The sequence below is a fragment of the Vulpes vulpes genome, chromosome 12, assembly GCF_048418805.1.
Source record: "Vulpes vulpes isolate BD-2025 chromosome 12, VulVul3, whole genome shotgun sequence".
NCBI lineage: Eukaryota > Metazoa > Chordata > Mammalia > Carnivora > Canidae > Vulpes > Vulpes vulpes.
The window spans coordinates 115,928,440-115,944,353 of NC_132791.1; the positions used below are offsets into that span (position 1 = coordinate 115,928,440).

The 15,914-nt window shown below is 50.1% G+C and overlaps 1 protein-coding gene across 1 annotated transcript; it reads right to left on the reverse strand.

The window, feature by feature from the left end:
• Positions 1 to 3,728: 3,728 nt before the first annotated feature.
• On the reverse strand, positions 3,729 to 15,599 carry HINFP (histone H4 transcription factor). Its single transcript, XM_025999080.2, has 12 exons — positions 15,388 to 15,599; positions 14,543 to 14,681; positions 14,088 to 14,356; positions 9,190 to 9,376; positions 7,128 to 7,357; positions 6,769 to 6,880; positions 6,438 to 6,590; positions 5,850 to 5,927; positions 5,643 to 5,763; positions 5,418 to 5,556; positions 5,202 to 5,326; positions 3,729 to 4,696 (listed from the first exon to the last, which is right to left on the reverse strand). The coding sequence occupies exons 4-12, from the start codon at positions 9,365 to 9,367 to the stop codon at positions 4,273 to 4,275; spliced, it is 1,560 nt and encodes a 519-aa protein (XP_025854865.1). The 5' UTR covers positions 9,368 to 9,376; positions 14,088 to 14,356; positions 14,543 to 14,681; positions 15,388 to 15,599; the 3' UTR covers positions 3,729 to 4,272.
• Between the last annotated feature and the right edge of the window lie 315 nt (positions 15,600 to 15,914).

Here is a 15,914-nt window from a genome sequence, read left to right on the forward strand (position 1 = left end):
CTCCTCATTTTGGGGAATCATTGGTCTTCTATACTCACTCAGTCCTTCTATGTTCTTTCTGAGATTGCGGACTTGCCCCAGGTAAGAGAAAAGAAGCATTAGCTTCCACATTCCTGGGCCACTGGTCTTCTCTCCACACACTCTTTTTTTTTTTTTTTTTTTTTTAAGATTTTATTTATTTATTAGAGAGAGAGAGAGAGAGAGAGAGGCAGAGGGAGAAGCAGGCTCCATGCAGGGAGCCTAACAGTGGAACTCGATCCGGGTCTCCAGGGTCACACCCTGGGCTGAAGGCGGTGCTAAACCTCTAAGCCACCGGGGCTGCCCTCTCCACACATTCCTTGAGGAAGAGTAAGACAGGTTGTCTCCTTAATCTTCAGGGACCATGATGAAACCCTAAGGCAATCAAATTAGTATGGTCCTCCTACTCCCTCCAAAGTTCTGTTCTCACCCACCTACCTACTCATCTCTGATATCCTTCCACAAGCCTCTGGCTACTTAGATTCAATAACCTCTGACCCTGGATCCAGTGCTTTCTATGCCTGCTGAGCCGCAAATACCCCGTCCTGGAGAACTGGAATCACACCATAGCAGGCCAGAATCTCTTCTGCTGTCCCCATGATCCAGAGCATGGAATTTCAAGGAAGGAGGAAAAGAAGGAAGGAAGGAAGAAGGGAAGGAGGGAGGGAGGAAGGCAGATTGAGACCAGAATTTGATCATTAATATATACAACTGACCCTTGAACAACATGAGTTTGAATTATGCGGGTCCAACTATAAATGGATTTTTTCAATAAATACAGAACAGTACCGTTAATATTTTTCTCTATTTTTAAGATTTCTTTATTCATTCATGAGAGACACAGAGAGGCAGAGACAGGCAGAGGGAGAAGTAGGCTCCTTGCAGAAAGCCTGATGTGGGACTTTATCCCAGATTCCAGGATCATGCCCTGAGCGGAAGGCAGACAGACGCTCAACCGCTGAGCCACCCAGGCGTCCCAAATGTATTTTCTCTTATGATTTTCTTAAAACATTTTTTTCTAGGTTACTTTACTGTAGGAATACACGATATATAATACATGACATACAAAACATGTTAATTGACTGCTTCTTTTCTTGGTGAAGCTTCTGGTCACCAGTTAAGTTTTAGTGGAGTCAAAAGTGACACATGAATTTCCAAGTCCATGGGGGAGGAGGCCGGTGCCCCTACCGCCACATTGTTCAAAGGTCAACTGTATATTTTGAAAGAAACTATAATCAGTTGGATGTCCTTATATATGCTTCATGCATCAGTATTTTCTTTTTTTTTAAGATTTTATTTATTTATTCATGAGAGACACACACAGAGAGAGAGAGAGAGAGGCAGAGACACAGGCAGAGGGAGAAGCAGGCTCCATGCAAGGAGCCTGATGTGGGACTCGATCCGGGGTCTCCAGGATCACACCCTGGGCTGCAGGCGGCACCAAACCGCTGCGCCACCGGGGCTGCCCAATATTTTCTTTTTAAATTGTATATGGAAAATGGGGTACCACCATGTTTTCAAGGTTTGGAACCTTTATTTATTCATTTTTAGATATTTTATTTATTTGAGAGAGTGAGAAAGAGCACAAGCAGGGAGGAGAGGAAGAAGCAGGCTCACTGCTCAGCAGGAAGGCCGATACGGGGCTCAGTCCCAGGACCCTAGGATCATGATGTAAACCCAAGGCAGACACTCAACCGACCAGCCAGGTGCCCCAAGGCTTGGAGTCTTTAAAGTCTTCATCTGGTCTTAGGAGATAGGTCTCTAATGACTTGCTTTTGGGGTTTTGGCCCTGTTCTATTCAACTTTTTAACCCACCTCTTGAGGATGGGTATCAATCAAAATTTTAATAAGGACAAACAGGAGGGCCTGCTGTAAAGTCCAAGGTAACAGGTACATACGTCTGAAGTGAAGGGGCATGACTCGGGCAATAACAAAATATGTAGACAGGGGTTCTAGGGGGCAGTGGCTTCACATAAATTGAGAGCATGATGTAACCACCAAAACACATGCCTAGAAGAGGCAGGGGTGGAGAGGGCCCTAAGTTACAGAGCAAGAGAAGATAGAGAAGAAACTCAGGGTCCTTAGCCCAAAGAAGCCTCAGCTGTCTTCAACTAGTGGAAGACATGCTGGGAGAAGCATATTACGCTTGTTTAGTGGAGGACAGGATGTAGGTGGCAAAATCAGCACAGGATCCTGGAGGGGTGAGCCTGGAAACCCAGTGGCTTTGCTGATGCTTTTTTTTTTTTTTTTAAGATTTATTTATTTATTCATGAGAGACACACACACACACAGAGAGAGGTGGAGGGAGAAGCAGGCTCCATGCAGGAAGCCCGCTGTGGGACTCGATCCTGGAACTCCAGGATCACGCCCCAAGCCAAAGGCAGACGCTCAACTGCTAAGCCACCCAGACATCCCTGCTGATACAGTTTCAATCCACATTTCTGCTCTCCTCCACACTGCTTCTCCCCACAGAGCCAATGTCAATATCTACACGGACACAGCCTTAAAGGCCTCCTTTATTTCTTGCCTGGATTCTCGCAGCAGCCCCCTAACTTCTCTGCTTGCAGTCTCTCACTTTTCCAACATGTATGCCCAATCACTAGCAGCATCACCATCACAAACCCGACATGGTCCTTCCAGGGGGCCTGGCCTGCCTGCCCGGTCTCGTCTCTCCCCATGGCTACTGCCCTCTATGCTGCAGACCATGACGTACTCCTTCAGCTTTACAGACCTTCTACCTAGAGTGACCTGTCCACCCCTTGCTACACAGTAGCTCTAACCACTTCCCAGATGAAGTCTTTCCTGATCCCTCGCCCACATAATACTGTCTCCTCCTGTTTCGAGCCTCAATGAACCCTGCTAGGCTTCTCACTCCGCTCCTTTAGATCTTGCCTTGCCTCAGTAGCACATCTCTTCAGGGCAGGTTCTGGGTTTTACTCATCTTTGTATCTTTAGTACCTGCTAAAGTGCCTGGACTATACAGGAGGAACTCAGTAAATGGATGATGGAATTAATGAAGAGATTTTTCTTTCCTGAACTCTTCCTGCAATAGGCACAGTTTTTGTGACAAGAATTCAACTCAGTCCTTTCTGCTCAACTAGGACCCGAGGTACATACTTGACCTCTCCAGAGTGGCAGCGACCCTAAGAATGGACACAGGATGCTAAGAAGTGGCTAGATGGGGCAAAAGAAATGGTTATCTCAGAGGGTTTCAACTTCTTTGAGAATCTAGTGAAGAACAGGCCCTTTTCTGGGAAAATGTACAGACACACTATTTCCTAACCTGGTATCTAAACAAAGAGTACCTGCCACTCCCTAGGGCCTCATAATCCACCTTCTCTGCCCCCCTCCCCGCCCCCAGGCTTCCCTCCCAGTCCCACAGGTAAAGAACCCCTACCCCAGAGGCACCAGAAATCTACCCAGGACTCAGAGGGTACGGCTGTGGCCAGGTGCGCTGCCTTCCTGACGAGCCCCACTCATGCATTCTGGAGTGCTACTTCTGCCCACCCATGGCCCTCCGTGGACGTGGCAGATGCTCTGAGAAGAAATGGACAAGTTTCACCAAGGGGGTGAGGGGAGGGGAACAAGAGGGTAGTTAAAAGAAAAAAACCCTACTCAAAGGAGAACAAGCCCGACTGTTCAGCTCCTCTCTGGGCAGCTGTGTCTCCTATCTAGTCAACAGCCACCAAACATAAGGAAGAAAAAATGAGTAACTGCCGAAGTGTTTCTTTTATTACCCAAACAACTGTTACACGTACACTCAGTGCCTCCACTCCCTTCCCTGAGGATAACCAGGATAGTCCTTGGGGTTGTAGGAGCCCTTCAGAGGGAAAGGACTGCCTGGTTCATGCTGCCTTGGCCAGTTGTGAGGAAGAGGCCCTTGCAGGGACCAGTCACGTGGCACCCCTGGACCTACAGACCTCTAAAGATAGGAATAGGTGTGAATGGACAGAGGATTTTAGTCACCATTTCAGCATGACTAGGGGGTGATAGCCCCTCTACAAGAACACACACAACCAGGACATCCCTCTCAAAGAATCCAAACTCCTCAGGATCCCCACAAAACGTGGTCTGGCAGACAAGGGTAGTCTTTAGAGTCTGCTGAATGATGCAACCTGGGTCCAGAGTGCACTGCAGTGCTCTTGGCACCACTCTTAAAGGCATCCATTGGCAGGGGCTGCCCATGAGGGGCACTGCCACCAGCCTGGCTCAAAACCCAGGGTCTGGGCTGGAAATGGTCGGGCTCCGCTGCCTTCACATCATCCGGACTTCTGGCTCCTCGGCTATTCCCTGAAGCTTTTCTATGATGTCCTCTGAGGGGGTCTCAGGGGCTGGAGGGGGCTCTCCTAGGGCTTCAGACAGCACATAGTAGACAATCTCTTGTTCGCCTTGGGCGTTGGTCTGATTCACCACATGGATGATGGGGCTGGGAGTGTCCGGAGAGGCCGAGAGGCCTGTCCCCTCACTGCTCCCGCCCTCCTCTTCCTCTTCAGCCTCCTCCTGGGCTCCTGGCTCCCCTGGCACTGCTTCGAGAATGATGCCCTGCAGGCTGCTCTCGTTCAGTGAGGCTCCCAGGCCTGATCCCTCCTGCGGCTGCCGCAGCAGCTGCTGTGTCAGCTCCACACTCTCATAACGAACTAGCTGCAGCCGCATGTAACCATCTTCATGCTCCTTATACCTGGTGGGGCAGGAGCACAGAGGGCAGCAACCACACGCATGGGGCTGCCTAGCGTCCGGGAGACTGGTGGGGTAAGGGACAGACGGATGGGACAAGCTCTGGGATTTTAAGTGATAGGAACTGAAGACCAAAAAGGTCTTGATGAGAATATGCAACAGAAAGAACGGAAGGAGCATTACTCAAAACGGAAAATCCTGTAGAAACTTGGGGTGGGGTGGGGAAAAAGAAATGATTTGTGCTGGAGGGTGGGAGTGTCACAGGATTTATGAGATGGCCATGGAACTATAATTAGGACCCTGAGGCCCTAGCTCTGGTTCTGCTGCAGGGCTTTGGCGTCACACTCAAAATTCAAAAAAATCATCTTTGCTCCATAACTTATCCTCTGGTTCCTCAAGCCTGAACGGAGACGGTGGGTTTTTAACGCATTGTAAACATGGGGACTGGGGGGGGGGGGGGGGGGGGCACAGGAAGGTTTGTGAATCTAGAGGGCAGGGCTTAGACATACCGAAAACGGGGGTGCCCTGAGGGCCACTTGAACTGGTGCTTCTCACGAAGATGCACAGTGAGGTTGTTGCCCCTCGTGAAGCATTTGTCACACACATGACACTTGTACCTGGGCTCTGAGTCTCCCTGACAGTGAGGGGAGGGAGAAGGAGATCAGGTCTGCATCTTGGGTTCCCCCCACCTTCACCAGCCTCCTCCCACCAAAAGCCCCACTCACTTCATGCACTTTCCGGTAATGGGACTTGATAGAGCAGAGGGACCGTGCACTGAAGCTGCAGTTCTCGAAATCACACCTGTAGGCTGGCTCCTTGCTGTGGGTATCCAGGTGCTTCCGCAGGTCAATCAGGTTCTTGCAGCTGCAGGGAGAGGTCAGGAGGGCCTGGAGGGCACAGGGAATGGTGGGGTGCCAGTTCTCGGATGTCCAGCCCCTGGCTCCCCTTACCTGTAGTCACAACAGTCACATTTGAAGGGCCGGTCTTCGCTGTGGCGAAAACGCATGTGGTTTCGGAGGGAGGATGGCAGCGGACAAGTCATATCACACAGGGGGCACTTATAGTGATTCACTGAGAGGAGCAGAGAGGAGGCTGTGATCACAGGCCTAGCGGAAACCGGAAAAGTGGGCCAGGAGCACGGGGCTCCGGCTACTCACCGTGGTTGCGCATATGGTCCCGCAACAGCCGCTCCGTGGCAAATCTCTTGGAGCAGTGAGAGCACTGGAAGCGTTGCTCTGGGTTGGGGGAGGAGGCAGGCAGAAGACAGGGTGGGCTGCAGGGGGATGGCCTTGAGGCAGAGAGGAGAACAAGCCCCGGGAGACGGGAACTGCCCATGAAAGGGGGAGCTTAAGAACTCAGGATGGACACAGTACCACTGAAGGAGCAGGGGGCTTGGGAGTCAAGAACCCGGATTAGAAGCCCTGCCTGACCCCTAACTGGCTATGCAATCTCAGGTGGATGATTTAACCTGAGACTCAGTTTCTTTATCTGCAGAAAGGGAGATGAGAAGCACCTCATAGGGCTGTGAGGGGTCACTGCAAAAGGAGATACAGTGCACAGCAAGCATGAATAACATCTAATGACTCTTGGTCAGCCAAGGCTGTGGCAGGTTACCGAGCCCTCGGGGTAGATGCGGCTAAGCTGCAGATGTCTTCCAAGACCCCCTTTTCCTGGGAACATGCCCTGAACCCCCACCCCAAGCAGGAGAGCCTGCCCCGACACCCCTTTCCTCTCAGACTGCTTACGATCCAAAGAGGTCTGGCGACGGATGTGATCTAAGAACTTGGTGTTGTTGGCAAACATGCCCCCGCAGGTGGGACAGGCCACCACCTTCTCCTGGGTATGGCTGCGGAGGTGCTCTCGAAGCTTCCGGCAGTCCTTGAAGGTACAGGTACAGCCTGGGAAGGAAGGCCCAGTCACGCTCCTCCAGCCACGAGCCCCTAGAGCAGGTTCTGGTGCCAAGTCTCTAGCCAGCAGCCAACCTTACCCCATGGGACTGGGCCCAGACCTGGCTGCCCTCTGCCCTTAGCAACCCCAGGAGTTCTTGGAAAACCAAAAGTTAAGGAGCGGCCCTACCTTTCCAGCCACACAGGACCACATGGTTGTCCTTGCCGACTGCTTGGTATTCACAGCACAGGCTGTGCGCTTCCACGTGCCGATAAAACCATTCAGGATTGTCGAAGGAACTCTGTGCCAGGAGCAACTTGGAGTAAGAACTGAGAGGAGCTTTTATCCCTACATGTCCAAAGTGGAGGCTACTTGGCTGTCTGCCAGATTAAGTTGGTGGGGATGCACAAGTTTAAGCAAGGGAGCTACCTGGAAATGAGGCCAATGGGAACCTGGCATACATAGGGCACATCCCTCAGAGGGTCAGGGCATCTTGAGCTAAGATCCCCAACTTCCTTCCACCCCTATTCCCAGAGCTGCCTGCTGACCTCACAGTGTTCCCACAGACACAGGAAGTGGTCAGGGATGTCAGGGATGATGTTGCGGCTCTGGAAGTCCAGGATGCAGGGGCTGAGGTTGGCCTGGCTCTGCAGGGCTTGCAGCCCCCACTGCTTCAGCTTGGTGTGGTAGCAGTGGAAGTAGACGTGGCGGATGAGGTCAGCCGAACTGTCCATGGAACAGAAGCCACACTCCTGCCACAGACAGGAGAATTCTTCCTCTGCAAAAGGGAATTTAGAGGAGCCTGATATCTTCCAAAGCTCAGCTCTCCTTCTATGTGTAGCATTTAGCAGTGAGAAAGGAGGCAGAAACCTAACTCAGTTACTGGGGAGTACCAGCATTTAACAACCATCGATCATATACACCAGGCACTGGGGATCTAACAAGTAAAAAGAGTCCCAGTCCTTGCCCTCGTAACAGCTTTCAGTCATGAAGAAAAAACAATAATCAAGTAATTCACACTTATAAATATAAAACTACAGCCAGTCATGAGTTCTATGAAAGGAGTGGCGGTCCCGGGCACTATAACATCACCAATCAGAGGTCATGTGATGTACACAGAGATGACTTGGAAGTGACCCTGTGTTGAGATGTGAAGGGCGAGGAGTGTCTATAAACTAGAGAAGCGTGGTTGAGGCAGAGGGAAGGGTGTGAGCAAGGCTCAGTGCCAAAAACTCACAGACGGTAGGCGTGGCTGGTATGTGCTAGTAGCTCTGGGTTCTGCTGCTGCCTCCCAGCCTGGGACACCTCCCACTCCTTCCTTCAGATCACAGGCCTTCTTTCTTTCCCCCATACTCTTCCTGAGACCTATCCTCTCTAGGAAAGCCATAGAGTGGTGCAGTCTACTGCCTAGCTCTCAAGTATCTTTCTTTCAGCACGTATTGAATTCTTTATAGGGGTTTACTTGTTTTAAAAAGTTAAGTACTTTTAAAAAATATAGGGGGCGCCTGGGTGGCTCAGCTGGTTGAGCATCCAACTCTTGATCTTGATTTCACAGTTGTGAGTTCGAGCCCCACAATGGGCTCTGTGCTAGGCATGGAGCTTACTTTGAGAATATATATATGTATGTAAAATATATCTCTTTTGTATATATATTATTTGACTTCTAAAACTATTACTTATGGTTCATATAGTCACTAGACTTGAAACAGAATTTCAGATAGGGGAAAGAGAGCTGCCTCTGTACTTTCTGTAGAATGGAGTTCTTTCTTTCTTTACTTTTTATTATTATTTTTTTTAGAACAGAGTCTTTAAACTGTGTTGTGACCTATTAGTGACTGAAAAAATCAATTTAGGGGATAGCAAACCAATTTTTTTTAAAGGAGGTTCCATGCCCAACGTAGGGCTTGAACTCACGACCTTAAGAGTCGCATGCTCTGCTGACTGAGCCAGCCAGATACAACCTTCCCCATTTTTTTTTAAATGAAAAAGAACAAGACCGAACACTTCAGAGAGCATTTAATAAAGGCAGGTATTGTTTCAAGTATTTTTTAACTTTTGTGCATGGGGTTGGGATGTGAAATATATTCCTAAATGGTAGTTGCAGTATAGAAAAATTTGAGAAGCATTACCAGAGAATCAAAAAAGCAGGTTGTTGACGGCTTGTACATGATCCTTTAAAAAAATAAGATAAAAATAAATAAAATTAAATAAAATGATCAGGGATCCCTGGGTGGCTCAGCGGTTTGGCGCCTGCCTTTGGCCCAGGGTGTAATCCTGGAGACCCGGGATCGAGTCCCGTGTCGGGCTCCCTGCATGGAGCCTGCTTCTCCCTCTGCCTGTGTCTCTGCTTCTCTCTCTGTGTGCCTGTCATGAATAAATAAATAAATCTTAAAAAAAAAATCATCTTTATCTAACGTACATATGTATGCAAAGACATCAAAAGAATGTTCACCAAAGTACTGTCAATAATTGCCTTTTGATGGCAGGCTGGCAGATTCCACACACCCTGCTGAATCGGTTTTCTGTAAGGAGTCTACAATGTTTTTATAAGCAAAAAAACAGCACAATTAGGAAAGTCAGATTTTTCCCCTTCCTGTCCTGTTCTCTTACCAAGTGGGTCCTCATCGTCATCCTCCTCCTCCTCCCCGGAGCCATGCAGGTGCTGCTGAAGGTGCTGAGTGACGTGTTCACAGAACTCCTCCATGGCCGAACACACAAAGGAGCAGGACCCCCACTCGCACTGGAGCCCCAGGTTCTCCTTTCGGGGGACTTTCCCTGGGGGCGGCATGCCTTCACCCTAGCAGAGGAAGATAACCGCGGCTGCAAGGATTTCCACTGAGGGCCACTGGGATGGTGAACGGCTATGCAGCCAGCCTGCCAACAATCAGCAGGCGTTCCCTCCTGTGACCCGCAAAAAACTGCTACCCCAGTTCAGCTCCTCAAATCCCTGGAAGCTGTCTGGGGTTCTTGCGAAGGAAAAACACACACTAACAGTATTGAGTGTGTGCCAGGTATGAGCTAAGAACTTGAACAGCCGATTTCTCACGAAGCTTAGGAGCAAAGGGCCGAGGAGGAATTGCTTATTCCAATGGGATGCAGAATCGTGTGCAGAGGTTCAAAGGGATGGCTTTGGACAAGAAACAGACTTCAAATCCAGACTCTTGTGCCCACGACCTACTAGCTGTGTGACCGTGGCCAAGGAACTTCACCCTTCTAATCCTTAACATCCTCAGCTTGGAAATGAGATAACAAAACTCTCTGTCTTTAATTTCACACTTACTATGGGTCGAGCACCGTACTAAGCACATTACCGGATGTCACTGAATTTCCAACCCCACTCTATGAGACAAGCACTATTTTTAATTTGATGGACAGATAAGAACTTCAGGTTCAGAGAGGTCAACTGTTTTGGCCACACACTAGCAGTGTGGTGGGGTCACATCAGGCTGACTCCAAAGTCTGTATTCTTTCCAACCTGCTCAGTAGAAGCTCTTTATCTCTTACTGCATCCCGTCCAAGTCCCCACCAGGCTTTCAAACCACCATACAGTCTACCTTTGCCTACTCTGCCTAACCTACCCCGTGGCTACTCACCACCCCCCTAACATCCTCTGGACTAAAACTTCCAGGTGACCCTGAACAATATAGATTTGAACTGCACGGGTCCTCCCTTATATGAAGAGTTTTGCAATACTTTTTGAACACATTGGAAAGCTTTTTGGAGGTTTGCAACAATTTGAAAAAATTCGCAGAGGAACTATGTAGTCTAGAAATATCTGAAGAACTAAGAAAAAGTCAGGTATCTAAATATACAAATACTAGTCTATTTTAGAATACTATTTTATTATTTACAATTTATTATCTATTTAGCATTTACTACTGTAAAATATACACAAATCTATTATTTAAAGTTAAAATGTGGGGCACCTGGTGACTCAGTTGGTTAAACGTCTGCCTTTGACTCAAGTCATGATCTCAGGGCCCTGGGACCGCGTCCCGCATCAAGTCCCGGCTCAGCTGGGAGTCTGCTTTTGCTGCCCTCTCTCTCTACTCTGTTCTCAAATAAATAAATAAAATATATATTTTTTAAAAGTTAAAATTTATCAGGGTGCCTGGTTGGCTCAGTCAGTAGAGCATACTCTCTTAATCTCAGGGTCATGAGTTTAAGCCCCACACTGGGTGTATATTACTTTAAAATAATTAATTTAAAAAGTTAAAATTTATCAAAGCTTACACACACACTTATAGACTGTACATTATCCTTTCATTTTTGATGTCTAGTGTTAGTAATACGTACAATATCTGCAGTGTTTTGTTTCATATAAGACAATATTGATGTAGGTGCTGACAACAGGATTCATCTTACAAAGAAGCCACATAAACTCAGTTTGATACAGTACTATAAATGTTTCTCTTATGACTTTCTTACTAACATTTCTTTTCTCTAGATCACTTCATTGTAATAATATAACACATAGTACATATACAGAACATGTTAATCAATTATGTTAATTAATGGTAAGGCTTCTGGTCAACAGTAGAGCTATTAATAGTTAAGTTTGAGAGAGTCAAAAGTTACACATTAGGGGCTCCTAACTGGCTCAGTCTGTGGATCTCCGGGTTATAGGTTCTAGCCCTATGTTGAGTGATGAGATTACTTCAAAATAAAACCTTTAAAAACAAAAAATACAAAAACAAGGGCATATGGGTAGCTCAGTCGATTAAACATCTGCCTTCAGCTCAGGTCATGATCCCAGGATAGTGCCCCACTGCCCCACGTTGGGCTCTCTGCTCAGCGGGGAGCCTGCCTCTCCCTCAGCCTGCTGCTCCCTCTGCTTTGGCACACACACGTGCTCTATCAAATATGTAAATAAAATCTTTAAAACAAAAACAAAAAAAAGTTATATGTGGATTTTTGCACGAGGGCTAGCACCCTCAACTCTGCCAAATTGTTCAAGGGTCAAATGTAGGTTCCATTTGAACATAAGAAGCCGTTTTATCGGGCAGCCCCGGTGGCTCAGCAGTTTAGGGCCGCCTTCAGCCCAGGGCGTGATCCTGGAGACCTGGGATCAAGTCCCACACTGGGCTCCCTGCATGGAGCCTGCCTCTCTCTCCCTGTGTCTCTCATGAATAAATAAATAAATAGGAAGCAAAATTAGAAAAAACTGCAGGTTCTCCATCTTTAAAAAAAAAAGATTTTATATAAAAAAAAGATTTTATTTATTTATTCATGAGACACACAGAAAGGTAAAGACATAGGCAGAGGGAGAAGCAGGCTCCTGCAGGGAGCCTGATGTTGGACTCGATCCCAGGACCCCAGGATCAAGACCTGAGCCAAAAGCAGATGCTCAACCACTGAGCCACCTAGGTGCCCTGCAGGTTCTCCGTATTTACTATGCATACAAATGCAGAGTTCTCCAGCCTCTTCTTCAGGACACTCAGGGTGAAGCCTAGAAATCCGCCCATTTACCTTAGCACACCAGTTCTGATGCAGGCTTGGAACAATAAAGAACAGCTCCCCTCATTACAGTAGAATGACAGATGAGAATACTGAACGCAAAAATCTAGGGTGAGAGAGAACCCTAAGAGGCCTTGACTCTGCCCCTTGAGTGTCCTGGATGATGTTCACTGATGGCTGCTACACCTGCTGTGGTTGAGCCTGGGAGAGAGATGAGCATTGCTCTACCTGAGTGGGACTCTAATACTATATACTGAGAGGAAAAACAAGTATCTGAAATCCTTCATGCCTACAAGTACAGGAATCTGCTAGACCAAACCGCTTATCAGAGAAACGCTTTTTAAATCTACAGCTTCTAGGACGCCTGGGTGGCTCAGTGGTTGGGCAGCTGCCTTTGGCTCGGGTCGTGATCCCGGGTCTGGGATCGAGTGCCGCATCGGGCTCCTGCAAGGAGCCTGCTTCTCCCTCTGCCTGTGTCTCTGCCTCTCTCATGAATAAATAAATCTTAAAAAAAAAAAAAAAATCCACATCTTCTTCTCCTGGAAGAAGCCAGTCAACTTTGACACCTTGTTGTGTACATGGGGTTGCTGGGCTGCTCTAGATGAACAGTGAACCCTATCAGGAAAAAAATACTGACTACTTTTATGATATTGGGGTAGGAAAAGCAGGGAAAGCCTCCCTAAGTCAGACATAATACCCCAAACCTCCTCTCTCTCCTACCTACAGAATCAAGTCCACTTAGTACCTCATACAAGGCTCTTCTCCAACTGGCCTCAATTTACCTCAAGTTTCCGGTCTCAATTATTTTACTCTGCCTAGAATGATATAACAATAAGTATCTAGGGCAGGCAAGGCACTGTTCTAAGTGTCCTATGTATATAAAAACTCATTAATACAATAATTTACATATTGAGGCAGGTACCATCATCATCCCACTTCACATATGAGGAAATGTGCCTTGCTAGGTGAAGTAATTTACCTAAGGCCACAAAGCTAGGAAGTGATGGAGACAGAATTCAAAGCCAGGGTGTCTGGCTCCACTTTCCTCCTACATCTGCCATTTCATCTCTCCTGGTCTGATTCCTTCCTCCCCACAGACTTCATATCTGCATACACAATACCCCAAGCATGTTTTATTAAGTAGTTACTCTGTCGGCTTCTTCCAATACACTGAAAGCTCCTTGAAAGCCTTGCCAGTGCCCCATTCATTTTTTTTTTTTTTTTTAAGATTTTACTACTCATGAGACACACAGAAAGAGAGAGAGGGGCAGAGACACAGGCAGAGAGAGAAGCAGGCTCCATGCAGGAAGCCGGATGCAGGACTCGATCCTGGGACTCCGGGATCATGCCCTGGGCCGAAGGCAGGCGCCAAACCGCTGGGCCACCCAGGGATCCCCCCCTCTCCAGTTCTAATTCCAGGGTCAGCACATCCTAATACAAACTCTCTTAATGTTTAAGTAAATCTAGTGCTCGCTTTGGGAGCACATACACTAAAACAAAACAAACCTAACTTTAAGTGAATCTATTACTTATTACTTTACTTTTTGGATAAAAAACCTAGCTTCTCTGAGCACCTCCCTCTTTTTTTAAAAAAAACATAAAACGGGACGCTAATATATCACAACTGGTGATGGATTCAACAGACCTGGTTAGAAAGCTCCAACATTTAATAGCTGTGGGGCCTGGGGCAGGTTACTGAAGCCTCACTTTTCCATGCAGCAGGGGAATCATTAAGCCGGCCTCACTGATTTATGGACTAACCCAGGTAATGGATATTAAAATGCTTAGCAAGACACCCCCCTAGAACTCAACAAGTGTGAGCTATTCGTACCCTTGCTTCTGAGGGTAAGACTATCTAAGCAGAATTCTACAAAACGTCAAGAAAAAGGACAACCTGGGGGATTCCTAGCACTTCTTTTCACCTGGAGTCACAGTAACAAGCAATCAGCAGACATTTATGAACATATATTTTAACGCAAGGCACCGAATTAACTCTAAAACGATATTCTAGAAAAGAAGGGACCTATGTCCTGAACCTCCTGAGGACTCACAATTTGGCCAGAGAGAGGGCTCTGACGGGTGAAGACCACCGCCCACACAAAGCGCCGATGAGGTCAGGTCAGGAAAATCCCAGCGCAGGGGCGACGCGCCGAAGACCAGCCCTAGGCCGCGGGGCCCGGGCCCTCGAAACACCAGCAGAACTGGGGAAGGAGGGGGCCCGTCCAGGCAGGAAGACCTCTCCCTCGCAGCCCCGCCGCCGTCCCGGAGTCCTTCCCCCACTGAAGCGTGGCGGTGGCCGAGTCTCAGCAGCAGCGCAGCCCTAGACGAGAAAGCACGGAGGTTCGAGTCGGCGTCAGGGGCCGGCGGCCCTGCAGGCGCCGGGCAGACCAACGTGGCCGAGCTGCCAGAGGAGGCCTGGCCGAGGTGGCCGGAGAAGAGCCTGGCCCCGGCGGCCCGCTCCGAGCGCACCACGCCGCCGCCCGCGGAAGCCCGGACCCCAGCTCACCGTCCCTCCGCCGCCGGCTCTCCCCGGCTCTTCCCACCTCGGCCCATCTCCGGAAGGGCGCTTGAGCGACGGCCAACGACAACCAATCACCGCTCTCGAATCCCTCTCTCAGCCAATGGCCGCTGCGACTGACGGAGCCCTACGCGGCCAAAATACGGAAGGGGCGGGAGTAAGGAGCGGCGGGAGGCGGGCAAGGCAACGAGGCTGGCGCCGCGGGGCTCCTGGCGGGGCGTGGGCTGGGATCCCAAGGCCCCGGGTTCCCCCTACTGCGCAGGCTCCGCGCTCGGCACCCACTGGGCCTGCGCGGGGCTCGGGCTGCGTGCCGCGCGGGGTCTCTCCTACCTCGCGTCGCGGCGGGGGAGCGCAGGGAGGAGGCGGAGCCGGAGGCGGGGGCGCAGGGAGGAGGCGGGGGCGCAGGGGGAGCGCAGGGAGGAGGCGGGGGCGCAGGAGGGAGGCGGAGCCGGAGGCGGGGGCGCAGGGGGAGCGCAGGGGGGAGGCGGGGGCGCAGGGGGAGCGCAGGGAGGAGGCGGAGCCGGAGGCGGGGGCGCAGGGGGAGCGCAGGAGGGAGGCGGAGCCGGAGGCGGGGGCGCAGGGGGAGCGCAGGGAGGAGGCGGGGATGCAGGGAGGAGGCGGGGGCGCAGGAGGGAGGCGGAGCCGGAGGCGGGGCGCAGGGGGAGCGCAGGGAGGAGGCGGGGGCGGGGGCGCAGGAGGGAGGCGGAGCCGGAGGCGGGGGCGCAGGGGGAGCGCAGGGAGGAGGCGGTGCCGGAGGCGTGAGTGCAGGGAAGAGGCGGGGGCGGCGGCGCGCGACGCTGCGTGCGCTGGGCTGTCCGCCCCTTCCGACCCACCTTGGAGTCCTTCCTCCATCCTTCACCCTCTTACTCTGATCTCTTCAATATCGGTTTTCCCGGGCCGTCTTCTCTGCCCACCCCCACACACCTCTCCTCTTCCCGGGCTCGGGGAGCAACCACGTTACCCATCCACGCCTTCAAGTCACAAACCCATTGGTCCTCCCTGATTGATTCCTCCCTCATCCGCTACCTACGATCCTCCGCCTGTGGGTTTTACCCCTAGACACAGGAGCTCTCAAATTCACACACGCATACACACACACCCCTATCCTTCGCCGCCCCCTGGTAAGTCTACTCAGGACGTCCAGCCCGCGCTCTACGCTGTCTGGTTCCATTGCGTGCACTCCTGCTTCCCTCCAAGCCATTATCTCCAGGGAGATCCAATTAAACCACCACCCGGCTTTAAACACTTCAAGGCATTCTGCGGCCTCAAGGCCAAAACCCTTCGGCATCTGAGTCCTGCATACTTCACTACTTGCCCTCACAGCTCTCCAGCCCCGAGTTTTTCTTTCTTTCTTTTTTAT